This window comes from Dermacentor silvarum, chromosome 9 (assembly GCF_013339745.2).
Source record: "Dermacentor silvarum isolate Dsil-2018 chromosome 9, BIME_Dsil_1.4, whole genome shotgun sequence".
NCBI lineage: Eukaryota > Metazoa > Arthropoda > Arachnida > Ixodida > Ixodidae > Dermacentor > Dermacentor silvarum.
This window is the reverse complement of record NC_051162.1, coordinates 3,996,350-4,023,443: the sequence shown is the minus strand read 5'-3', so window position 1 is coordinate 4,023,443 and position 27,094 is coordinate 3,996,350. Positions and strand designations below refer to the sequence as shown.

General features: G+C 48.9%; 1 protein-coding gene and 1 long non-coding RNA gene across 2 annotated transcripts; both read right to left on the bottom strand.

Annotated features, from left to right (window-relative positions):
* Window positions 1-9,255: 9,255 nt before the first annotated feature.
* On the bottom strand, window positions 9,256-12,673 carry LOC119464926 (uncharacterized). The gene is given in 4 exon segments (XM_049655808.1): window positions 9,256-10,599; window positions 10,664-10,853; window positions 10,856-11,546; window positions 11,886-12,673. Coding segments are annotated over 3 exon segments (645 nt in total). The 5' UTR covers window positions 10,947-11,546; window positions 11,886-12,673; the 3' UTR covers window positions 9,256-10,235.
* A 6,219-nt stretch (window positions 12,674-18,892) lies between these two features.
* On the bottom strand, window positions 18,893-21,459 carry LOC125940120 (uncharacterized). Its single transcript, XR_007463358.1, has 3 exons — window positions 21,220-21,459; window positions 20,152-20,241; window positions 18,893-19,006 (listed from the first exon to the last, which is right to left on the bottom strand). It is a non-coding gene; the product is annotated as an uncharacterized LOC125940120 (long non-coding RNA).
* Between the last annotated feature and the right edge of the window lie 5,635 nt (window positions 21,460-27,094).

Genomic DNA, 27,094 nt, shown 5'->3' with positions numbered 1-27,094 from the left:
TACGGGTAGGCATCGAATTTCAAGGGGGCGACTTCGCATTGCGAGGAAGCGACGCACTCGGCAGAGTTCGGGCGGTGACACTGGATGCGAGAAAAGAGAACTTTACCGACTATACATGTCCGCTGGTAAAGTTTCACCTTAAACACAAGCGTTCGTTTCTCCCCTGGCGGAAAGGTACGCGGGTATACATTTCCGCCGCTTCCCTTCAGGGGTCGCGCTCGCGCAATAGTCTGCGCGTGAAACATCTCTTGTTTAAGGCTGGTAGTCGCGGTTGTGTTGTTGAATCCCAAACCAGCAATGTACACATGAAGGGGTTGATGCCAGCAGTGACATTCCACCGACTCGCAACAGAATGCACGAAACAGACAGCGGACAAGCATGGATTACTGCTGTGCGCAGTACAGCGTGAGTAAACCCTTGTTGCATACGCTGACAGTTCTCGTCGGAGTTCACGCGTCCCGAGAAATTGATTATGTGCACTATGCACTGAAGAAGACCAGAGTTAATTCCTGCATCACTGGTGCACCGATCAGTCGAGATCCTGCGAGGTACGAGGCCTCTTCCTGTTCGCGCCGGCGTAAGTGAAGCAGAAATGAGTTGCACGTACAAATTAAAACTGCGTACATGCGGTGAAATATTCTGCACAATTCTGAATCTGTTGACGTAAAGGCAAATGACGGCAGCACGCTCGCACACAGCCGAAGACACAGTGGCCTATATGCCCTTGCCGCAGGAAATGCAACACTCTCCTTTCAGGGAGCAGGGCGACGAATTCTCCGAAAAAAAAAAAGCATTACGCGTTTTGCGCGTATTTAGGTTTTCTAGCGCAAAGACGCAGCGAACAAGCTATTGCTATGTGAGCAGGTATGGCCTGGTCACGCGTGCATTTTCACGTGTATAGCTGTCCTCGATTTGTGAAACCCACTTCGCCCCGACGAGGACGACGCCATCTACGCTTAAGGGAGATTAGCGATTACCGGTGTCTTCTCCGATCGGGCGGGTCGTCTCAATGATGCGTTTTCAAAGACTGGTCCATTCAGTGGTGCGATGAGAGGCCGTTGCTCCAAACGCCCACTGTACCTGTCGTACTTATGTATTTTACTGAGCTTATACTTTACTTTTTACTTTATTTCTTCTCAAGCACACGCGCAAGTGAGGGGGCGGGGGAGGTGCCATATCTTTGATATAAATGTATAGAGTCTGCTCAAACTACCAATATTTATTATCGACCACGCCACATAGAGGAAAGCTGACATTTGTCCCCCCCTCCCCCCCCCCGAAAAAAAATTTCTGGCTACGCCCCTGTTGGCGCGAACGTGCACCGCTTTTACTTTATACTTTCGCGTTATTTCGGCAAATCCTGACATAGGAGGACAAGCGCATTAGAAGCTCCAGCGGTGGCTACCTCATCCGTGTTTCCTCGCTTTAACATTTTTTTTAATTTCCGCTGAGACACACCACGCACAGACACAACATACTTAAATATATACAAAGGACAAAGTTTATGATATTTTTTAATAAGAAGGAGGTAGCAAACTAAACCGACAGCCTATACCTAGAGAATGAATATGTTCACCTCGCTTCAAATTACTTTGCGTGCTTTTTTGACCCTAAAAAAACTGCAGACTTCAGTGACGCCTTCGGCAGAGTCTTCATTCAACGGCGTGTGAAAAGCACGTGAGTGATATGTGTCTCAATATTGATTCTCTGTCAGTAGGCAATGCTAACGACTGGCGACAAAAAAAAACTCTTCTAATTTTTTACAACATTTACGCAATACGGCTGGAAACATCGCCTCTTGCATGCAGAGGCCATAAATACGGGTGTTTCAGCTTTTAAAAAATTTGAAAGTTGCCTGTGGCAGATAGCACAATTCTAGTTCATGAGCTGGTCTACTCGAAGAGGTGGACATCACTTGCACAACAAATTGAAATGAATAATCGACTAATTAAAAATCACCAATTAGGTTTTTAACATATTAACTTATGGCCCCTGTTGCAATTTACAAATTCTAGCCGTGGAATTCGCAAGGCGGATGCATTAGGAACTAATTCTCACGATGGCACCAGTTTCGAGATATTAATTCCCGAACATTGCGGAGTAATGCATTGGCGTTCGAGCTACTTTATCACTCACCCGCCGTGGTTGTTTAGTGGCTATGGTGTTGGACTGTGTGGAGATGGGTTTGCACAAGGCTTACCCTACGAGCGACGGTCAGGAAAGGGCACGACGCTCCTCCACTCCGCAACGCACAGAGGCGCTACGGCAGGGTTCGTCGACTCTCCTACACGGCGCAGAGAAGGCTCCGGAGTCAGATCGCCAACAAACACGGGTTTATTCACCCAAGGTACAGCTCAGTGCTACAGTCACGGCGCTTACGGGCCAAGGCTCACCGCAAGACCGATCGAGTACGCGCGCCCGCTGCGCTAGGGCTAACCGGGTAGCGGTCCGCCAAGCGCGATAACGAGGAGTCGCGAGAACAAAGGTCTCATGTAACCACCTCGTTGCGAGCCTGTGAGCCTCTGCCGCGGCGAGGAAGCGCTCAGCGGACGAGAGCTCGGGTGGAGAGGGTGCCCGGGGGCCGCCGCGCGGGAGGCCAATCAGGGCGCGTCCCGGTGACGTGTTTCGCGGGGCAAGTCCAATCCCGGGGGGGAGAAGCACGGTTTGCGCGGGAAAGTAAGTCCGGCGCGCTCGCCATGTCCGCCATGTTGCCGTTACGGCGGCGGTTCCCGGGGATCGAGCTAAGCGCCACGCGCGAGCTGGGGGACGAGGCGCGGGAAGGCACCTCGATCCCCACATTCCCCCCTCCTAAAGACCGAGGCTAGCCCCAAAGTGGCTGACCGAGGCCAAGTGGCAAGGTTGACTCAGCCAAAGAGGGCTAAGCCAACGGGGCAAAGTCCAAGAGGGTGTCATCGTCTTCCTCAGGACCACGACAGGGAGAAAGGGGCCCCAGCAGTCCGAAAGGCGAAGACGTCGCTTCTCTTGACACAAAGCCAGGGGTTTGCCTTGGCCACCAAAGTTCCGCACGCTGGAAGGACCCCCTGCCAGGTGGAAGAGTCGGCAGCCCAGGAAAGACGGGGCAGGGCAGCACCATGGTCCAGCCAGCCACACTCGAGGTCCGCCGGACTGGAGCAGCCAGGATCGCGCGAGGCGTGGCTGCCATTTTGGCGCAGCAGCCACCATAGAAGTCACTGGGCTCCCCGGATTGCGCAAGAACAGCAGGCCGGGATAAGGCAGCCAGGTCAGCAGCGGCAGCCGGAGTGACCCTCCTCGGCCAGGGGTCAGCGCCTGATTGGGGACCAGCCACAATTAGCGGCAGCCTAGGCAGCAGGAGGCAAGGCTGGCACGGGTTCGTGGCCCCCAGAGACAGGAGTCATTCATGGCGGAAGGACCAGGAGCAGCAGGCCTTGAGGTCAGCAACAGGCTGGCATGGTAAGACCAGGGACAGCCGGCTTCGTGGTCAGCAAGACTGGTGGCACAGTGGAGCCAGGCGCAGGGAGCAGACTGGACGACGCAAGGTGAAGGACAGGAACGCCCCCCGGCATAGCCGGCGTGCCAAGGAAGTTGCCCGCCTGGCTGACAGCCCAAAAAGGGACGTTTGCCAGGCTGAGGCTTGGGCAACACATAAGAGGGTATATTAGGCCACATGGGCCTGTCACCGCTTCGATGTGCGCCCTTGCACCGTAGCTACATTTCTCCATTCACCGGCATGGTAGGGAATGAAGTCCAGCTACCTGCTAGTGGGAGAAAGCTGACTAGGCGCGTCATAAGGCGGGTGAGCACGAGAGGGTATATTAGGCCAAAAGGGCCTGTCACCACTTCAACGTGCGCCTTCGCACCGTAGCTGTGTCTCTCCGTTCATCGGCGTGGTAGGGAATAAAGTCCGGCTACCAGCTGGTGGGAGAAAACCTGCCTAGGTGCGTTTCCGTAGGTTGTACCGGTGGCGTGGCCTGGGAATAGCCGTATCACGGTTTGCCTGCGGTTCGTTGACCGCCTCCCCCTCTCCCCAGTCGTTGCTACGGGCAACGAAAGGTTTGAGGTCCGAGACGTGAACTGGACCGCCGACTGGTCTCCCTTGGGAGTCAGCCAGCTTGTATACCAGAGGGGACATTTTGGTCTCCACTCGGTACGGGCCCAACCATTTGGCCGACAGGGAGGCAGAGATGCCTTTGGCGGCGTCACTCAAGACATGGTTGCGTCTGAGGACGAGATCGCCGACACCATAGTGCACGTCCCTTTGTGACCGGTCGTATTGGACCTTTTGTCCAGCTCGCGCTTTTGCCAGGTTGGAACGGGCCAGGTCAAGGGCCGCGTCCATCCGTGAGCGCAGTTCCGCCGCGTAGCCGGAAAGGCGGGCTTTCGTGGCGCACGCCCCGCTGCCGGTTCACAGAACGCGGTCCATGGGGTTTGGCAGCTCTCTCCCGAAGTTGAGGAAAGCGGGCGTGTACCCAGTCGAACGGTTCACCGTGGACTGCAAGGAGAAGCCTATCTCGTTAAGACAGACATCCCAATCCCTATGTTGCTGGGCAAAGGCCGCGAGCAAGGGCTTGAGGTTCCGGTTAATCCGTTCTGTCGGGTTGGCCTGTGGGTGATACGTGGTTGTCTTGCGGTGCTTAATGCCAAAGGCAGCACACGCATCCACGAACATCTTGGCCGTGAAGTAGGACGCGTTGTCCGTTATCAGCTCCGCCGGAAAGCCAAAGCGGTTAAAGACCTCGGTCAACTTGTCCCAGATTGCGCGTGCCGTTAACTTCCGAAGGGGAAAAAGTTCAACCCATTTCGTGAAGTGATCTGTGACAGCCAGGAGAAAAACGTAGCCTCGCCGGCTTCTGGGAAAGGGTCCCATAATGTCACAGGCCGCGACTTGCCAGGGTAGCTGGCTGTCGATTGGCTGCATGAGCCCGGGGGGTTTGCCCGCGCGAGGCTTCACACATTGGCACACGCGGCATGAGCGGGCGTAGTGAAGAGTGTCACGCTTCATGCCTGGCCAGGCAGCGGAGCGGCACAACTTTTGGAAAGTCTTAAGGCCACTCGCATGTCCGGCCACCCGCGAGTCGTGGAAATAGCTCAGGGTGGCTTTCCTTAGACTGCGGGGTATCACCACCTTGAAAGACTCCTGGGGAGCCTCCTCAGATGGGATATAGCGCAGGAGAGCTTTATCGGCGTCAAGCAGATACGTATCCAACGTGCCCACAGCAATACTAGCTGTCCGGGTACGCCCGGCGGCTTTGCCGCCCCACTCCTCTTGGGAGCTCGGCTCTTGGAGCCTGTCAACGATTTCTATTTACAAAACGGGTCGTTCTGCTTAAGCAGATACGGATCCCACGTGCCCGCAACAATACAAGCTGCGTGGCACTCGGCGCCAACAGCAATACCAGCTGTCCGGGTGCGCCCGGCGGCTTTGCCGCCCCGCTCCTCATGGGAGCTCGGCTCTTGGAGCCCGTCAACGATTGCTATTTACAAAATGGATCGCTCTGCTGAGCCTTTAGCAGCTCTTGCCTGCTGAAGATAATACCCGATGAGGTAACGGGATCCACCAGGTAAACGTCCTCTCCCGGGGCTGGCAATCCGAGGATCGCTTCGCCATCGGGGATCGCGCCTTTCGAGCCATTGGAGACACAGGCTCCGGTCTCTACTAAGTGCATGAGGTTCGCGCCTTTTGAGCCATTGGAGACTGAGGCTCCGGCTTCTACTTGGTGCGAATGCTCACGGGAGTGGCGGACCAAAGGATCAAACGCCGAAACGGGGGCTCGCGACAAGGCGTCCGCCACCACGTTTGAACTCCCTTTCCGGTAGCGCAGAACAAGGTACCACTCCGGCCCATGTCAACGCCCAGCGCGCGAGGCGGCCCGATGGCTCGCACAAGCGCTTAAGCCGGATTGTACGTCTCCACGGCAAACAGCACGTACGCTAACGCCAACTGCCGGAGAGCAAAAAGGACCAACGGACAGGTGGTCCGCTCAATGCACGACCGACCGAATGGGGCCAGTAAACGGCAAAGAGAAGAGCTGGGCTGCCGCTCCGACAGGCGCATGAGGCCTCACATGACCGGCAGACGGATCGACAGCGGAGCGGGGTGACTCACGCACGTCGAAAATGTCGCTCGGATGCGCGTGAGACAAGCGGTAGGCGGAAAACGCGGCGACTTTGTCGGCTGAGCGGGGTGGCTCGCGCTCGACATTGCTTCCCAGCTGCGCTCGGGACAAGGAGAGGCCAGCGAGCAATTTGCACCAACAGCGAGGCAGGGAGGCTCAGCTGCGGCGCACGGGACAAAGGCAGGCCAGCGAGCGAGCTCACGCATACGGCGTAGCGGGAAGGCTGCACCGCGGCGTATTCGTCCGAGAAATGCGCTCGGGACAACGGTGGGCCAGCGAGCGTATGCGTGCGAGCATCTAAGCAGGGTGGCTCCGATGCGGCACATGGCGCAGTGAACGACTCTCGGGACAAAGGGAGGCCGGCGAGCGTATTCGTACCGGCATCTAAGCAGGGTGGCTCCGATGCGGCACATGGCGCAGCGAACGACGCTCGGGACAAAGGGAGGCCGGCGAGCGTATTCGTGCGAGCATCTAAGCGGGGTGGCTCCGATGCGGCACGTTGAGCACAACTGAGCTCGGGACAAAGGCCAGCGAGCGGAGACAGCACGCCGGAGGGGCTAGTAGGCACCTGCTCCCCGCGCGTCTCAAACAGTTCATAAAACCCGTAACTGGCGTGGCTATATAGGACTAGCGTACACATCCGAGCTGTCGACATCACCTAGGGCGCTCCAAGGAAGGGATCGCTCCCGGTGGCCGAAAGCATGGGGTCGCGAAGGCGAACCTACCTCGTGTCGTTCGCTCCGAAGGGCGATAAGTCCGCAGCCAGGAGGTCAGGCAGGAACGAGGGCCGTGAAGGGGCCTGCTCTGATGCCATGCCGAAACCGCGTTGGGCGCCAGTTATGTGGAGATGGGTTTGCACAAGGCTTACCCTACGAGCGACGGTCAGGAAAGGGCACGACGCTCCTCCACTCCGCAACGCACAGAGGCGCTACGGCAGGGTTCATCGACTCTCCGACACGGCGCAGAGAAGGCTCCGGAGTCAGATCGCCAACAAACACGGGTTTATTCACCCAAGGTACAGCTCAGTGCTACAGTCACGGCGCTTACGGGCCAAGGCTCACCGCAAGACCGATCGAGTACGCGCGCCCGCTGCGCTAGGGCTAACCGGGTAGCGGTCCGCCAAGCGCGATAACGAGGAGTCGCGAGAACAAAGGTCTCATGTAACCACCTCGTTGCGAGCCTGTGAAGCCCGTTTCACATGATGCGATTTTGTCTGCGAATTCGCACGTGCGAATTCGCAGCTGCGGAAAATGGGCCGCCGGACCCTTCGTGCGTGCGTTTTTTCGATGTTCGGCGTGCTGAACTTCTCTGCGAAAAACGCATCTGCGTTTTTTCAGACGACCAATAGGAGGCGGCTCGCTCAAACGTCATCGCGCGGCGCGCATTTCAAACATTGAACTCCATGTTTACAAGCGGCTTCCAGGGCACGTTGTTGGTTTTTTTGTTTTGTTTTTTTAATCCAAGCGAAGCTAACTCGGGGCGTACACCGCTGCTGCTAGAGGAAGCGACGCTGCAGGCTCAATAAATGTTTTAATAATCCAATCCAATCCAATCAACAGCGAGGGACAGGACGGCGCGATCCACAGCAGACGATCTCCACCACACAGATGGTTTCCCTCTCGAATCAGCATCAGCACTGCAGCCTTTTCTGAGCTGTAGTGATTAGTCGTGTGCAAGTACTTTTTGTGTCGCGCGCGCGAGAATGGCAAAGGCAGCTTTCAATGAGCAGCTTATTGCCGAAGTCGAGAAGAGGCCAATTCTGTGGAATACGCGGTTAGAGAAGTACCGCGACTCCGACCTTCGTAATCGTCTGTGGGATGAAATTGCGCAACTGCTGAAAGAAATGAAGCCAAATGGTAAGTGTTTTGTACAGCTGTACGTTGTTGATATTTTTGCCTCAAAAAAGTGAAGCACGTCTGTATATTCACGCGAATATGCTTTTGACTACCTGCATGTTTTCGTCTATCCATTTTCAGTGAGAGCCGACGAAGCGCAGACCCGCTGGCGTAGCCTCCGCGACACGTTTCGAAAAAAGAAGAAAGAAAAGAAAGATGCAACAAGAAGCGGGAGTGCTTCTCAAGATGGAACAAAAAAAGAGTGGCCGTATTACAGCAGTATGTCATTTCTACATGACACCATGGAAGAAGCTGTGTACGTATTTTCTGAAGCCCTCAATACCTTGGGCACAACGCGGCAGTAAGCTTCGTGAAATGTGTTCGGTGTTGATTACATGGTTCAGTGTAGGCTGACAGCTAGCCTTTGCACCCTCGAAGCTCTGCGCGGGTGGCGCCGGTTTTGACCGTTGTTGCCCCGTGGCACGGCGGGAACCGGACAGATAGGCTGGAAAGGAGCCCGCGTCCGGGTAAAATGAAAAGGGAATGGTACTTGTAGTTGCTTGTATTTATGCATCTCGTTCTTGTTATCTTTCTTTATTTTCCCTCGTTGCTTTGTTTTCTTTGCAGCAAAGCCAGTGTAAATTCTGCCCAAAGAAAAGGAGAACTGAATGAAAGGGACCCATAGGGGTAGCAAAATAAAGTGAACTTTTTGCAGAGTTCTAACTGATCTTTCACTGTCAGAGCAGTACACTTGTAAAGCACCTTGTGAATGATAGTCCCTCAGCCATATGGCGCTGAGTGGCGGAGAAGTGTGATTAATTCGTTGCGAATGAGACTGCTTAAAACGTGGCATTATTTTCGTTAAAAAGCAGTTAGAGCTTCTGTAGCTGTGTCACTTCACAGTGTTTTTGGCATGCATATTTGTAATAAACCAGTACTTACGGAGGATTTGTTGCGAGCCCCTTTGGTAATGTTTCTTTTTATGTTTTCTTTTTTGTGCAGAACAGTGAGCAACGTGAGCGACAACGAAGAAGACATAGCCTTCGTTGAGCCAGCTCCACTCTCAGATGAACAGACCCAAGAGCCAACAGAGATTGTGAATGAGCTTTATCAGTGCATTTCAGAGAGGGCGCCAGGTCCAAGCATGGTGAGCAGTGACAGCTCAAGACGCAAAAGGAGTGCGAAAGAAAGGACTGGGGGTCGAAGAAAAGCGCTGAAAGAAATTGACAAACACATCGACACAGTGAGCAATCAAATTGCAGCGTACAAGGAATTGAGCCCAAGTGCTCACTTTGTTTATAGCAACAAATGGCTATAGAGCCATTTGTTGCTGCGACGCCTGAGCACATGAAAGCTCACTTATACATGGAGCTCATACATGTTGCCTCACATTATGCCCGAGGCATTTACCCACCAGCGCTTCTGTATCAAGGAATTCCAGAAGATGAATGATGGTTTCGTCAAAGCGTATTACAATGTTGCATTTGTTATGATGGTTTTGTCAAAGTGTATGCCAACATAAAGAACATTATTTCATCTCTGCTGCTTTCTTTGCCAGTAGGGGGCCAAAGAACTCCCTCAAACCATCCTTCACAGGCTTTTCCCTTCGCCTCCTACCGAATGTATTGTAGTAAAGCTATAAAGAATCAGTCAATCAAATTCGTTCATTCAGCATGCGTATATACAAGTACTGAATATGTATTTCTGCACATATATTTACAGGTACATGAACATCGCATAACAAACAATTGTGACATGCATATATGGTTACATTGCGTCAGACAAATTTGTTAACACAGCTGAACTTCATTTTATCGCATTAGTGTCCCTTTAACTGAAGTGTGACATTAAGAACGTAAAAACATTTTCGAAGAGTAATAGTGAAGATTATTAGTTCGTGTAGGACTATTTAGGCAAAACAAAGTGTTCTGCAATACGTAACAAAATGTAACATTTATCATAACAATTAACAAATGCGTGTATCTGTCAAGGCAGCATTTGCAACTTCACATTTGCTTGGCATAACAAAACACTCTTTGGCAGCCACATAGACATTCATGAGTAGAATGGAATCAACCGAGATGTTAAAATCCTGAAAGCGTAATATATTTTCAAAGAAGGTGTGCAGAATCAATGTTCGCTGCAAAATAGTATGCTATGTCTCACACTTTAAATGGAACAAAAAAGTAGAGTTATCTGAACAAAAAAAAAAACGCCTACTAGCCGGCACCTTCCAATTAGTAGTATACAACAAAAAAGTTTAATTGGGTCCTACTGAGGAGCCCTTCGAGAGGTCATTGCAAACCTATGGTGGAAGGCCACAGCGCTCACGTTGCCACGGCACAGCTCCTTCGTGCACAAAATAGTTGCGAAACACATCCCGCGTTTCGGCTGCAGACTTTGTGTAATTGTGTGCACCATGATGCTGTAGATTAAGGAAAGCATTCTCCTCAGCTTCCTGTCGCCACTGCCCTTCCACAAGGTTGCCGAAGGTGTCTACCTCGTCCACATATCTCTCTGGAATGTAGGACACGTCATCACGAAGGAAATTGTGCAGAGCACATGCTGCGAGTGTCACCATTCTGGCATTTTCTGGTAGAAGGTTCATCGGTCGACGAAAAATCCTGAACCTTGATGCCAGCACCCCAAATGCATTCTCGGCACATCTTCTGCAATTTTCAAGAGAAACATTATAGTAGAACCTATTACGAATAAATTTAAGTTACGCGTTACCTTGCTCTGCTGAGGCGGTAGTTAAAGAGGCGCAGGTCCTCTGCGAGACACCTGCCAGGGTACGGCCGCAGGAAGTCTGGCCTCAACTGGAACGCCTCGTCGCCGACAAAGACATAAGGGGCTACGGCAGTGGACTGTGGGAGCAGCTGAGGAGGAGGCAGGTTTAAAGCACCTTGGCTGAGAAGTTTGGCTGAGATGCCTTGAATACACCACCATCACTCTGCGATCCGTATGCGCCCACATCAATGCAGACAAATCGTAGCTGGCTGTCCACTACAGCCATCAGAACGATGGAGTAGGTGCCCTATAATGACAGAGAATCACATCTCATTGAGAAGTGTTTCACTAAATCTTTGTACTTGTAAGAATAATACATAACTAACGCTCTCTTACCTTATAATTAAAATATTGAGATCCCGAATGCGGAGGGGCTTCTATTTGGACATGCTTCCCATCCACAGCACCTATGCAGTGTGGGAAGTCCCACCTGCTCTCAAAGCCCTTGGCAATGTCCTGCCACTGCTCAACGTTTGCTGGGAACTGAAAATGTAGTTAATAATCATAGATACTGCAGTTTTCCCTCGTGCACAAAAAAAATGCAATGGTTAAACATGGAAAATAGTAGTTCTGGTTAAACCTTCAATAAATGAAGTTTCATAACTCGCATAATACTTATGCATGTAGGTCACCACGAATGTCTCATAACTTGCTTAAAAAAGCTTACATATTTAAGAAATTTGTAGGATGACTTACCTTCATACACTTTGGTCGAAGGACATCCCACAGAAGTGCACACACTTCCTTCACAATGTTACTGGTAGTCGATATGCCTACCTTAAATGCCATGGCAACATCTTGAATTTGCATCCCCGATGCTAGGTATCTAAAGTAAACATAGAAAACGCATTGCTCGGCAAACTTGTGGAGATAAGTTCCCAAAACATTGTGCAACATTTCCTTCTTCCAGCGAAATAAAACGACATTTATTTATCTTCTAATTAGCAGCAAAAATGCCATGTAGCTATTACTTCTCTGCCAATGGCAGACGTACATTGTTTACTTTTTCGCAAAACTCCGAAAATCCCCAGTTGTAAAAAAAGGAGTTCACACGCTAGACAGCGTGCAAGATGCAGAGCATTTTAGTGTTTGCATATCAGAAGCACAGGTCAAGAATTGTTTTCACTACAATACCATGTACGCACATTTAGAGCTGTTAACTTACCTCAATGTGATGGCAAGGCGGCATCGTGAGGGCACGGGCTCCCGTACAACCCACTGCTTTGAAAGCCTTGTTTCTAGCAACGAATGCAGTTTTTCGAATGTCTCTGGTGTCATCCGATAATATTTTCGGAACACCTCCGGATCATGCGTCATCAGAAAGAGGGTCTGCGCAGGAAATAAGATTTCACAATTACTACACCTGCGCACTTGTACGAAGAATACTCAATACGAATGCGGCTCACCGTTGTGTAGAACTCGGACTCCGTTTTTCTGTTCTGCCAGCTCGGCCTCACCCACCATCGACGGGGGTTTGGTTGTAGCAGGAGTGCCTTCTTCTTCAGCAAGTAAAGTTTTTTTTTTGTGAAGAAGCAGGAGCTTCTTATTGACGGGCGCCATTTAGATACGATCTTGCAGGCGCGAATGGCGCGTAGCAGACGATACGCTCGCGCAAAAAGCGCACTCGCCAATGTTGCCCGTACCTTCGTGCCAGTCAGAATGCAGCTAAAAACAGCTGAATTGCTTTGTTTATTTCTTTTTTTTATTATTAAACACGGTAATGATACTTTCAGTAGTGTAAATATATAGTTTAGAAACATTGCAGAGTGGTTAATTTAGCAAAAAAGTTGCTAAAGCATATACCAAACAATATACGAGTTTGCAAACCCTGTGCTACGAGTATGCGAAAAACGCAGCTGCCGTGGATCCATGTGAAACGGGATTGCGAATTTCGCATCTGCGAAAAACGCAGCTGCGAAAAACGCACTGAAAAAACGCACCATGTGAAACGGGCTTGAGCCTCTGCCGCGGCGAGGAAGCGCTCAGCGGACGAGAGCTCGGGTGGAGAGGGTGCCCGGGGGCCGCCGCGCGGGAGGCCAATCAGGGCGCGTCCCGGTGACGTGTTTCGCGGGGCAAGTCCAATCCCGGGGGGGAGAAGCACGGTTTGCGCGGGAAAGTAAGTCCGGCGCGCTCGCCATGTCCGCCATGTTGCCGTTACGGCGGCGGTTCCCGGGGATCGAGCTAAGCGCCACGCGCGAGCTGGGGGACGAGGCGCGGGAAGGCACCTCGATCCCCACAACTGCTAAGCATGAGGTCGCGGATCAAATCACGGCCACATTTCGATGGGGCGAAATGCTAGAACGGCCGTATACTTAGATTTAGGTGCACGTTAAAGAACCCCAGGTGGTCTAAATTATTCCAGATTCCTCCACTACGGCGTGCCTCACAATCAGATCGTGGTTTTGGCACGTAAAATCCCATAATTTGTTCTTTTCATACTTTTGTGCTTTGATGCATAAAACGACGTTTTGTTGAGAAAGTGACTGGCACGCCAATGTATTTATCCGCAAAGTTAGAGAACTAATATCTCGACACTGGTGTCAGCCTCAGATTTAGTTCTAAGCGGATCCGCACTCCGCGGCTAGAATTTGTAAATTGCAGCATGGGCCATGAGGTGGGCCAACATGGGCCATAAGGCACAAGGCCATGGGGCATAAGCTAAAAACTTAATTGGTTAATTTTGCTAATTAGTCGATTATGCATTTCAATTTTTCGTGCAATAATGCCCGCCTCTTCGAGTAGACGAGCTCATGAACTAGAATTGTACTATCTGCCACAGGCCACCTTTAAAAATTTCGGAAACTGTTCGCTGAAACACCTTGTATATAGAATTCACTCAGTAACCGAAATGATGTCAAGCCGGATGCACTCAAAATCAGAATAAATAGACGTCTAGAAGTCATGCGCAGCAGCGCTTATATTTGACTCAAAATACTAGAAAAATAAAAAACAGTGCATTTTGGCCGTGAAGGCGAAGCAGTAATAGCGATAGCGAAGTAGAAGGAAGTAGAAGACAATTACACGAAGGAAGATTCTTACCGTGTAAATCCCTGTAAGGATCGCACCCGCGTAAGGGCCGCACCCTCATTTTGACAGCCAATATAAAAAAAGGCATCCAACCGAGAAGCAATCGCGTTCCGAGCGCTGATTCTGATCGGGGTCAACAGCGAATTGTCGAATGCCACGTACTTTCGCGCGTCGCTACTGGATGTCGAGAGGAGGCGATCGCGAAGGTTTACGGCGGATTTCATACTCGTAGTTGGAAAAATGAGGTCAAATGGCTCGGTCCCATGAAAGGTTCGTCAAAATCGCGACATAAAAGTGTGGCCCATACGTTAGTTATAGTGGCCATATAAATTGTAGTAAACAATAACCTAAAATTAAAATAGTAAGCATAGAGGACATAGTGGACATAGTAAGCAAGGACCATGTAAACCTGTAAATACCTCACTGGATGACCTCGAGCAATCGCTTTCACAACGCAAGCATTGTGAAGAACGCCGGCAGCGGTGGCGAACAGTTCCTACAGCCGCGCGATTCACCGCAACTCTGAAGATTAGATACATCATCATTATCTGCCTATTTTTATGTCCACTACTGGCGGCCTCTGTGAGTGATCCGCGATGACCTCTGTCTCTTAACTTTGCAACACTAGGGGCGCAGAAAGACAGCCCGGCAAGGAAGACAGCGTGCATAATGTTATCAGCCATCCCTGGTCGCCCTTTATCATTGTACCCAATGACTACCAACAATTAAATATGGCATGCGGGCCCCATAAGCGTCAGCCACGCACACTCATTCACAGCTACGGCAGGGCTAGAGGAGAAGACGCCCTTCCCATTCGCGTTTGATTACGTGATCTACAACTAACCCGAATATTGAGCGCGTGGGAAATAATGCCCATCAAGCCGCAATCCTTTCCGGCTCACTGTTACGTGCCCGCACCCACAGGGTATGGGTCGCTCATGTATATGGCTTTTGGATTCAATGCGGAACATCACAGCGACGACAACCGCGACAATTACCTGAAGTGTCGATATAATTGATTGCGCCATAAAGCTAGAAATAGCAAATTATTAGCAGAGGATGTATATATATATATATATATATATATATATATATATATATATATATATGCATGCCTGGCGTATGAGTTGCTCGTTTGGTTACATATGAATTCGAGAACACAAAGTTAGTCACACGACGGTTTAACTTTTGTTTTGGTAGGAAGCTCTCAAATACGAGTTCAACGGATAAATCTCGCGCAGTATTCAGGGAGCAAGGGAGCGACTGGCGCCTCGAACGAAGCATCCGTAGTGCATCATCGCCGTACGCCGTGTGACTGCGAACATGTAGCCTGGAACGATAATCTATGATCAAATGTCTTCAAAGCAAACCGGACTGTAATGCAACAATCGCTTACCGTGGTGCGATGCGTACGCAGCAGTAGGGAGCACTTCGGGCGCGGTCGAGGACTCTCTTTCGGGCGACTGGCTACACGCGGACTGCCAGACATGGAGGTAAAAAATACTAGGAGGGAGCGTCACGTGATACCGCTAGCCTCGGCAAGCCAACCTCCTCTGAAGCCACCCCTCCCTCTCTCAGGGGCCCCGTGCGCGGTGCCTTATGGGGCGGAAAAGGCCCACAAGGTTGCCGGAACATTCGTGATTGTTTGGTACGTGGTAACTTTTAGTGGCGCCTGCCGTCACTGGCTTGGAGGCCTGTATGCGGGTGGTGGTTTTCTGCTACTGCGCGCGTCGTTCTTCGCTTCAAATGCGATGCCTTGAAACGTGGAGCAAGACTGGGGCGTCTGACTCATGAAGACAGAAAATTTTCAAGGCGTCACTTGCGCTTACCACCGCGGTTAGTGGAGTTGCCAGCGCTCGCGGCTCGGAACCCGTCCAGACGCCCGAGTGTGGTCTATTTTTCCTACGTACTCAAGTTTCGTCAAATCAGCCGTTGTGCACCTTAAGCTGTGGTGCGTATTATCTTGCTAATTTTTCGTCCCGCTGTCTTGCACCTAGAAAGAAATGAGATGTCTTGAGGGACACTTTTTTGTCGCATTTTCGCTTAATAAAAGGCTGGTGTGCGTGTTTTATTTTGAGAGAAATAATTTTTGTCACGCTGTCTTGCACCTAGGAAGAAACGAGATGTTTTGAAGGACACTTTTTTGTCGCATTTTCGCTTAATAAAAGGCTCTGGTGGGCGTGTTTCATTTTGAGAGAAATAAATAGCATTAGCCTGCATTCTAAACGCCGAAGTAATCGCCGTTTATTCAGATTTACGTGTACTATTTTTCAAGATTCTGTGGTGCGACGACGCTGTTGAAACGCGCCTCGGGGATCAATTTCCGTTATAAAGCAAGTGGACAAGATTTGTGCATTATCTAGTGCTTATTCAGCTGTCTCCGAATGCGAGTATAGCCCCACAGCATAATTATGTCCTAGAATCAAACACTGCCAGGGGGACCCTTCTTCCTCTGCTAGTGTGAAACGGCATGAAAACTGAATACATAGCGGCAAGGGAAAAATGGCAGCATTCATTTGCACTTGTGGATTAATTGTGTGGGCCATCATGAACATAATTCACCCACGAGAAAACTTGTGTAGCAATTCTTCCAGTACTGCGAGCCGCAGGCACCCAAGTTCAGACACATTGCCTGGGTCAGCAGAGTAACCATGATCCTGTAAAATTGCTTCTGTGAGTGGTTCACTGGCTGCAGGGCTTCTCTGAGGGGCAGTGAGGTTAATTACATCGATGGAGTATGGTTTTTTCAGAGGAGCGTACAAAGAGAATTTCGATGTGTTCTAATAAAAAGCAATTTCCGCCATCAATGTCCTTGACCTCATTACGAACTATCAGACGCTTCAATGCTGCTGCAAACTGCTTTGCTGTTGGGTTGTCAGTGCAGCCCCCAAATGATTTTATCGCAGCAAAAAAGTAACTCAAGGTGGTCCTGACTGAGCTTGGAAGTCGGAAGATAGGCCATTTTCTGTAACCAAGTGGTTGTATGGACGGTTGTCTAAGCACACCACAAAGCAAATGAAGCCTGTCTTTTGGTTGGTCCCTGTCATTAGTTTACCAGCTGCAGACTCCCTAAGCGAGCAAAAGTAGGCCATAAGTTCTTTGACATACGCAGTGACAGGAGCCACATTTTCAGGACACAGCGGTCCTTTCTATTCTTCTTGCCTTGGATGTCTTGAATTTAAAATGTCAAATGCATTGTTGACATGTCTGATAAACTCTTCTGTTGGCAAGGAATTCGAAAATTTTGAATTTTTTTGAGCTCTGCAGTCACCAAGAGCATGTGCTACCGATTGACTAAACGTTTGAGCCAACAATGAGACTTTCATGGGCTGGCTTTTCCAGGTAATATGTGCTTGTCTAAGTTTGTTTGCCAAATGTAGGCCCTCCGTGTACTGGATTTCATGCAGCTCATCAATGTGTTTCAACAATATGAACTGTTTGTTCGTATCACAATAACCTTTTTATCAAACAGGGTGTGCCGCAGTAGCTTCAACTTGTGACAGGGATCCAACATGGTAAAGGAAAGCTTTTTTTGTCACTGGATGTGGAAAAGAAGCATCCAGCTCAGTCAGGTCCATCTTGCAGCCAAGGCTGTGCAGCAATGACAAATTCGCTGCAGCGCCATTGCAGGTCAAACTCACAATGTGTGCACCTTTTTCGTGAGTGAAGCTAGCAGCTTGCAGCACCCAATTGCGCCTCTGCTCACCACCAAGGCCATGCACTAGAAAGTAGCCAATCTGCAGCTTCGATCTGCCATTGATTGCAACAAGCATTAAACCAAATGCATCTTAGGCAACTGGAAAGCTGTCATCATTGACATCAATGCCCATGTCAACATATCCATGGAAGCTTTTCCCATCCCACACTACTTCTTTGAATGGCCATCTCATCCACAACCGGATTGCATAATGTGGAGAGCCGTGCTTTACCTTGATAGCCAATGCAGTCATTGCCTCTTTTGAAAAGTCAGCAGCTCTATCAATGGATTGATATCATTTACACAGTGTCTTTGGATGCGGGAGGCATGTGTTGAAAACAGCTCGTACATATCTGTATGCTCTAGGGGAATAAAAATGCAAAGTCAGTGCAAATGGCATGAGCTCTGGCGAGTAAGCGGGTGACATTGCTGGCACCAGACTTATGTGGCAGTTGACGCATGAGCAAGTCTTTTTTTGCCCCACCAAGACTCTGCAATATGGCGACATCCTCATTTCCTAGAATGCGATTGTCAGATAAATCTTCTATGACATTTTTGAGATGAGCAACCTTTTGAAAAAGCTGTTGATGGGATTGCCGTAGAGTCTTCATCTTCTTCTTGGTCGCAGTTTGTAATTGTGTAACGCCATACTTCATGCCTCAGAAAGGCCTTTTCAGGTGCGTCTTCTGCTGGATGTGGCTGCAAAATATCACGCGCTGTAACAGGTGCATGAGCGACCAACATGACACAAAGCACGTACGCAGAACAAATTAATTGTTGTGGCATACACTCTTGTGCAAGCTATGAAGAATATAATGCTTAATTTTAGGTCATTACATTGCTCACGACGGTTTCTGTTTACACTTTTGTGAACTTAAAAACTGTGGGGGCATAAAACTGCCATCCACACGAGCTTGCTAGTGCCACTTAATTTTGTTTGCTTATTTATTTCATAAATACTGCAGGCCCATCTGGGCCCAGGCAGGAAAGGTAGAAGTACAAAACAACTAACACAGAAGAGGCCAATGTAGCATAGTTCAATGAGATGTTTTAAAGAAGCCTTTTAGTTTGAGTGGGCAAAATATACTGAGCTCATATATCACGGCTCATTGTGACTGATCGAACATATAAAGAGCGTAGAAAATTGGGAAAAACCTGTTGGTCTTCTAGCTATTGTGTCATTTGAATGGAAAAGAAAAATTGAAAAAGGATTATTGGCCGATAATTGGTATTTAATGCAAACCCTGAGGAAACTCATACCGCTGCGAACAAATATGAATGTTTCAGTATTTAGTTAGATGGTTGCCATGATCATAAATGTTAGTGTCCAAGTGCAGTTCACTGAGTGACATTTATTATGCTTGAGCTATTAAACAGTTGCCACAAAAATATATGCCACTTCACTTGCAGCTACCTAAGGAAACAAGTATGTAAAAATTGTAGTGGTCGAGTATTATCCTCGCCATAGTATGCCTTGCTGTTCGAGGTGTCACTGGGTTGTGTGTAGGCAGTGCTGCAGAAGCTTCACCCTTGAGCGTCCTGGAGGGCCTTGGACTGGGAGACTGGACAAAATACACCAAGTGCAATGAGGAGGGACTGCTTACTGCAACATAACTTGAAATTGCTGACCGCGCAAATGAAACACCAGATGCACAGTTGAAGCTAAAACCTGGGACTCATAGCGACACCATTGGCTTCATTTAAAATTTAAGCACAATAATGACCAGCAAGCAGGACATTGTTAGGGAGATCAGTGGCTGTGGCTATATACTGTATTTTTTATCTACTGTCCCAAAAAATGTTGATAAAGCTTACCAGCACAGTTGGCATGTTATAAATTTTATTACTGTTGTAAATGTTGGAGCCTAGCAAGGGTGTTAATTATGTGTGTAATGAGAGGACATGGCTGAAGTATAATTCAGAGAAGGAGTGTGTTTTCCTTATTCCAACTTTACTGAAAAAGAAGTGGTTTTTCATCTTACATAACACTGCTTTGCTGCAGTTTGTTTTATTTTCCTTATCTTGTACTTATCCTAGATTGACTAAAATGAGATTATGATGTAGCATATATGGCTTTCATTCATTAGCACTTGCTTTTGCCAGTGTTAACAATTAAATTTGAACGCAGTATGCTTGTCACCTGTGTCAAAAAAGGGCTGTAATGTAGCCAATGATAGGTTGAACAGTTTTATCTTTCTCTTCATTCTGAGCATTACTATAGATCTTTTAAATCTGTCGAAAACATCTTACAAAAAGCTGTATGACAGTCTCATATGCATTTTTGAAACTCAAATATTTACTTTAAAGGTGAAATCCAAAATATATATTAAAGGGAAACACCAGATTTTTGCAAAGCAGATCAGAACATGAATCAACCAAGGCACACATGTGAGAAAATGTCTTAAGCAAGCTCTGTGATCATTATAACAATCAAACATGCCAGGACATCTTGGATTTCGGAAGGCTCATCAGCGATATCTGAATCAGTGAAGGACGCGCTAGCAGATGTAGCAGTACCCTCTGCTAGCACATCAGACAAGCCCTCAGAGATGTCCACATCCATTGTGGCTTGAGAGAGACCTGCCTGAATATAAGAAAAGCATATTTCACTTCAGGAATGGTGGGGGACATCTACCACAGTCATGAAAAAGGTACGATCAAACTGGAAACATGCATTATGGCTGCATACAGCTGTGCATCAACTTACTGGCTCAACTTGATGCCGTTATGTTCCCGTGGATGTAGCTCCTTCACTTTAAGGTTGACTCATTGTTGTGGCATCGTCCTTTGCAAGCGTCTGCAGTTAAAGAATAACCCACCAGATATTTTTAAGGTCCAACAATAACATTTGCTGTGGAATGCATTCACACAACCTTTGCAGAGTCATGCAAAAGACCTTGCATGATCTGTGCATGCTTTCCCTACACACCGCATCCCCTTGTGTAGAAAACTATCTTTGATCTAAGTGTGCTTGTAAAATACACATACAGCTAATTGAATCTCGGGGGAAATGGAGCTGTAGTAACTTTGCAGTGCATGTTTCACACAAAAATATCAAAGATATAGCTGTAACACCTACATAATGTAATGTAATGCCCCCTCTGTAATGCCTCCAGGCCTTCAGGGTACTACTAATAAATGAATGAAAATGATGTTCACTCCTGTAATTTAAAGTAAAACTGTGTTATTTCATCTCAACTGTTATTTACCTGTTGTTTAAAATATGTCAACCAACATCATATCTTCAGAAAAAAAAAGAAAATGATATTTAGCCTCTACATGGGGAGTGATTGAACTTTGCAACATGATGTTTGAACTTTGCACTCACGTACAAGCCGAGTTACTACGAGCAGAATATTCTCTACAAAATTATTGTTCTTGGGAACTATTGCAAAACTTGGTATGTTATGTGAAGACTAATCGTTCATGGTTTCTTCAATTAATTAGTTTTATTGCAATTTTGATTGTTTTCAGCCACAAGAAATACAAAATTCAGTCAATAATAATTTTTATAGCAGGAAATGTAATTCATCGACAATAAATAGTTTCACATCGTACCTTTTTAGGAGTGTACGCTAGCTGATAAAAGTACTTTAAAGAGAAATAAATGTTTAACACTTAGTGGGAATTATGACAAAGTTGGAAAAAAAATGGCTTGAATAGTATTGCACCACTATTTCGTCAGTTATAATTCACACGAGCACGTATCGTCACTAACGATCGCGAATATTGCAGTTTCATTTTCATAAATAAAAGAAACGTTCATTGTGCTTACCTATGGAAGGACAGGCCATCGCGCCGATTTTCTGTTCGATTAGGGCATCCTGGCACAAAACACTTCATCACGCAGGTGCGCCTACTGCTGACGGGAGTTCTCGCCGGTCTGCTAAGAGGCCGAAGACTTTGAGCAGATCTCGAACAACAGTGTCGACTGCGCTACGGGCCGGCACGGCCCTAAATATGTTCGGAGTCTCCGGCTCGCGAGTCCATCCTTGGGCACAAGACGGGACGCATTTTTTTCCCGTAGGGACAGTTGCTTCGGACCCTGTACGCTCGCTTAATCGCGTGCACATTTTGCGAGGGCGAAAGGCATCATTGTTTCCCAAAAGACGTCGTCAAACCCAACGAATCGTCGTCGGAAGGGCGGCTTGGTTGCCTTCACACGTTTGCAGGGCGAAAGGTTCCCTCGTTTCCCTGAAACCACACCGAAACGCAACCAGTCGTCCTTGAGGTGGTCCTCCCGGGTTGTTCGGCGCAATGCCGGTTAACCGACGCCTTCGTTCGCAAGAGCCTTGGCGCCTGTCTGCTAATTAGGCGGCGTGACTCAACTGCTTCACACACTCGAATTCCTTCACTAACCTCGGCGCGCGTTTGCCACACCGAGTATGTGCGCATATTCCGAAACCCCCGCAGCAGACGAAACCGAAGCCACCGAAGCGAGCCGAGTAAAATCTACCGCTTGCCTATCACGTGAGGGCCTATTTCCCATCATCCCATTCCACAAAATTTTTTATGACTAGGCTTCAAGATTGTCACGTGACGCTCCCTCCTAGTTTTTTTCCTTCCTCCATGCTGCCAGAGCTAGACTGGGGGAGAGTGTCCGAAGTTCCGCGTGCCGCTCTTGCGGGGAACTGCCGCGCCGCGCCGCTGCTGCGCCGTCGGCTTTCTGCTTTCTCGGGAAGCGCGCGTAAAGCGATAGCCCCGAGAACGAACAAGCGCCGGTCGCATGACGTCATGGCAAGGATTGGCGCTTGTCGTCTGCTGCAGTTCGGGCTGCGTCCGGGCGCCTTCTGCAACGTTTCCATATCTTCGCTCTCGTTCCCTATGCTGCACTTATGACAGTCCTCTCAAATATATTTTAGCGGTCTTGGTTCACCGAAATTTATTGAAAGAGCTTTTCTTATAGACAACAATATACGTATTTCTCAAGGGCAACGTTCCAGTGCCCGCCAACGGAGGTCAGTCCGGAGCGGTGTGAGTTTTTCATGCGCAGTTCTACACTCTGAAGGGGTAGCTGACGTGGATAATAAAAGCATTACGCGAAAACATAGGATAGAACAATCTAGTTAAGCTACCATACTAGCCGTGGTGCAACAATCATGTAAGAGACGATGGCTTATATAGGACTTCTACAACATTATTTATCTTGATTTTAACGCACTAAATCTTTTTTCGCAATTATTCACAAAAACGTTCAGCAATAGCACGAGGACTAAACAACACATCTGCATAGATTCTACTAGTACCGTTTGCTTTTCGAGCGGCTTCTCAAAATTAAGCCGTTCTTAACCAGTTAATCTTAAGCGGCGGTAATTTTAACTAAAGCTAATTGAGACTTTAAGCTGTTTGGCGCTCCACCAACATTTATTCTTTTTTCAGCGCTACACGCTCTAGTCAGTTCAACAACTTCGCGCCGCTTGTTGCACGGTAAACCGTTCTGACCGATCTCCTCGGCGCCACTTCTTGGGCGAAATATGCCTTTTAGACCACATGGCTGCAGCCAGCAAGAAGCCGAAGCTTCATTCTTTAGTGGTATACGACACATCGAAAATATCAACATTTACAGAAGGAGCTCAAAAATCAAGTGAATTCATATGGGACTCGCATATAGGTATAGTCTTCTGTTTATGAGATTCGAGACATCGTCATGCAGACGGTAGTTGCGTGACGATGTTGCATGACGAAGCAGCACTCTAGTGCCTCGAGTATGTTATAGCCATTCCAATTGGCGCTGTAAAGGACTCATTCGTGGTTTCAATTCGACGTTGTAGTGAACGGAAGGGTTTCGCGAACAATGCGCGCCTCGTCATAACTTGGTTGGTTCCGTTGCGGGAGGTGTCTACCATATTGTCCATATAGACCACTTCAGGCCACTATAAAACATTGCATGGCATGTAATAGCTTGGCTCTTGATCTTGAACATGAGCCTTTTCTTTCAGGTGATTGCTGTACATACAAGAAGCGCACTCGTGTTAACAGCCATGTATATTGCTTTTTCTGGGAAGGCTTTTTTGGAGAAAGGTGAAAGTAGTAGCAAATTTTTTTTCGCGGCATGCTGGGACGTAACCCCACGGTCGTCGGTCCCGACGCCTGCCCAATGACATAAGATCCAAGATTTCCATACACCGGATGCCACGCAATATGCATCCGACCTACAACGAAGGACGAAGACGAGCCAGGGGTAAAGCTCTGCTCGCCAGTGCCCGCTTGGACAAGGATCGAACAGGCTTCGTAGACGCTCCATCGTACGTTCAAGAAGAAGCCTTCTCCTCAGTGGTCATTGACTGTGTTTCGAAAATCATCAGCTGCGCTGCCATCCGCACTTCTAGTTTCAGCGTTGAAGAACAGGTTGCCATTGCTGTTGCATTGACGGACGGTGTACATGACACGATTTATTCAGACTCCAAGACCGCTATCAGGGCCTTTCAGATGGGAATGGTGGCTCCCCAGGCCCTACGTATCATCCAAAACGCCAAAGACCTCAAACATCGCTCATTGGCCTGGTTCCCTGCGCACCTTGCAAATATTGAGGGTGCCTCGCTGAACCCCAACGAGGAGGCACACTCGGCTGCACGAGGTTTGACTGGCCGTGCGCCGGGTAATGCGTCCTCTCCCGGGCGACCCGAGCCTCTCTGCTCGTACAACGAGATCTGCAAACACAATTACCTATCAAGAAGATTCCTGCCTCTGCCACACCCCTCGCTGTGCAGGGCCCAGGCAGTGACCCTCAGACTTCTGCAAATCAGCACTTACCCTGCAGCACTGCACACAATGTACCCCGAACGGTTCCCAAGCCCGGACTGCCCCCTGTGTGGTGGTTATGCGGACTTCGAGCATGTCCTGTGGGGCGGCGACTCTGCCGGTCCTCCTTTCACCCAAGAGGAAATGATGACGTTTATTAAGGCCCAGTATCAGACCTCGCAAATCCTGGCAGTCCAGAGGGCCCGCGAGAGGGCTGTCAGGTTTGACCTGATGGTCCCCGAGTGGGCCTAGCCAGGTGACATCGAGTTTACTCGCCTCTATCGTGGACCAAATAAAGCTCACTCACTCACTCGTGGTACATGCGCGCCTAACTCTTGTTTTTACGCATTACTGCAGCACCCACTTTGAGTAGAACTACTCTACAAACATTAAGAAGCTTGACGAAAGCTTCGCAGGCAGTATTCAAACATACCGATTTATATATCATTTTGGCACCAAATACTAATATTTCTGTTCTGTGTAAAACGAAATGTCTGCCATAACTAAGTACTAAAGTAATGTTAAGTTTGGAGCGAAAAGTCGTAGAATTAAAATTTTTCTATATTGAATTTGCAGACATTGTTTTTACGCACTATATATGAACAGACACGGCGCACCTGTGCGTTGCTAAAGCAGTAACCCCGGCAACTCTATATAGCTTCGATATCCATCCAGCAAATTTTCACAATTCACGCAGTTTCGAAAGAGAGACTGCACTTTAGGCATGACAGTAGATAGCAGCCAAAACATGATTCAGGAAGTACGGCTGGCACGGCTATACACCGAGCATGCATGAAACGAACGAGCGCGCGCGGCAGGCGAGCGAGCCGGAGCGAGTGGCGTCCTGGCCGTGGCGTCACTCGGGTAGAGGGCGCCACTGCAACTTCTCTCCGCTAGGTGCTCACGTATAGAGGTTTTCACGAGGGCGCTCCCGACGGTCTGGCGTGGAGAGTATGTCAGTGTTGTTTGTTCGGTCTGGACTGTGAGCTTGCCTTGCGCTTGCATTGCGGAGTGGTAGCTTTCCTTCGATGTTTCCGTTTATTTTTGTCACGAATGACTTACGCTCGTAAATAATGGCATATATACTCAACAAAAGGCTACAGGCCAGCACTGTGCAGTTTATGGGTGCACAAACAACCAGCGGAAAATAATGATTTTAGGGACTAAGTGTGTCCACAACACAGCACCCCGCGAGACCACTGCCGCGATGTGGTATGTTCACGCTTCGCCGGTTTCCTGCATCACCTGAGGACTTGGCATTTCAGTCTAGTGTGAACCAATGCACACATCAGTAAAATAACGCATTTTTGGTAAACGCTTTTCGGCACATTTCCCAATAGGTTGCGAGAATTATCAGCTCTTGATGCAATATTTTCTCGTATGTAGTGGCAGAGGCTACATTTGTTATTCTTTCAAACACGACTTCATTCCAGTGCCTAATACGGGAGTCACACGGCGCACTTTTGATCGTGATCGAGCCCGATATGGGTCGAATTTCTTGGTCGCGATTGGATTCTTTGCTCAATCTGCGGAAGGGAGCCAATCGCGGTCGAACATTCCGATCCAGATCGGTCTCGATCGCTATCAAAAGTGGCCGTGTGACACTGGTATAAGACAAATTGGAGCACTCTGCGAGAGAACTAGTTGGTAAATACACTTCGCAACGATCTGGAAAAATCGTGTCCTATGGAAGATGTATGCAGACCCTGTGTCCACCAAAACATTGTCTCTGCGTTCACACGCACCCTACGCGGCCCTGCCCATAAAGGTAATTAACTTCAACAGTGTGGTGCTGCATCGAGCTCACCCATCTTTGAGCGTTGTCTATGTGCTTGGGCAGCAAGAGAATGCAAAAACGAACGTGTCAACCTCATCAGTGCGGCCTAGCGCCAGTGAGTCCGGGAACCGTAATGCGCTAACTGTGCGTGGCGTAGAAATGCGCTAAATGAGCCCGCGCAAGTAAGAACGTAAAAAAACGGTATTCGCATGGGTACGCGGACAATAGCATCATGCTTGCAAGAATAACAGTAACTAAAAAAAAGTCAGTTTCGCCCTAAGGGCGAAGCAATGAATGCGATAGCAACGCAGCAATGTGACACGAAGTAAGGTGAGCGGCTTTGGTAGCAATATGAATTGTAGTAAACATGAGCTGATTAAGTAAGCAGGTGTGCTGCGGCGTAAGTAGACCGACATGAAGAGAGACTCGATGACCACGAGAAGGCGCGTGTGAAACGATGATGTTGATGAGAAGCGCTTCCCGTGGGCAGCGCGTGCGAAGGGACACACCTGTAGCGCTGCACTGCCGATCCGGGCAGCATTGCATGTGTAGCGTGCGTTGGAAAATGTGGCCCGACTATTACTAACTGAATGAACAAGCGTGGTGTGAGCGCGCACAAACAAACATGAATAGATCACACTGAATGACTGCAGACAACGACTGTCAAAACGCTGGCAGCAAGCGCCTACGCCGCAGCGGCAAAGTTACGTGCGGTCTATCGCTTCAACGGAAACTGAGCGGCGAATGCACGGCGCATAAAGGTCAGAGCCGTGGGGAGATAAGACACGGTGCGGGCGGAGCGACGAGCGCGGTTGTTGGCAGAGTACAAGTGCCCCCCCCCCCCCCCCCCGCTCCCTTGCTTGCGCGTGGGAGATTGAGTGCGTTCGCTCTCCGTGATAGCGCGCGTTCCCGCACGCTTCCGCTCGGGCATACGGCGCGCGGCGAAGATTTTATCTATAGGGAACCTGACGACGACGGCGACGGCGACGCCGACGGCAGAAATCCGGTTGAAGTGTCCATATAATTGCTATCGCAATAAAACTTCGCACAGTCGATCAAGTGAAATACTTACGTGCGTGCAGAGACTGCTTCGCCACGGCCGCTGGATAAAAAAAAAAGTTGTCGCAGTTTC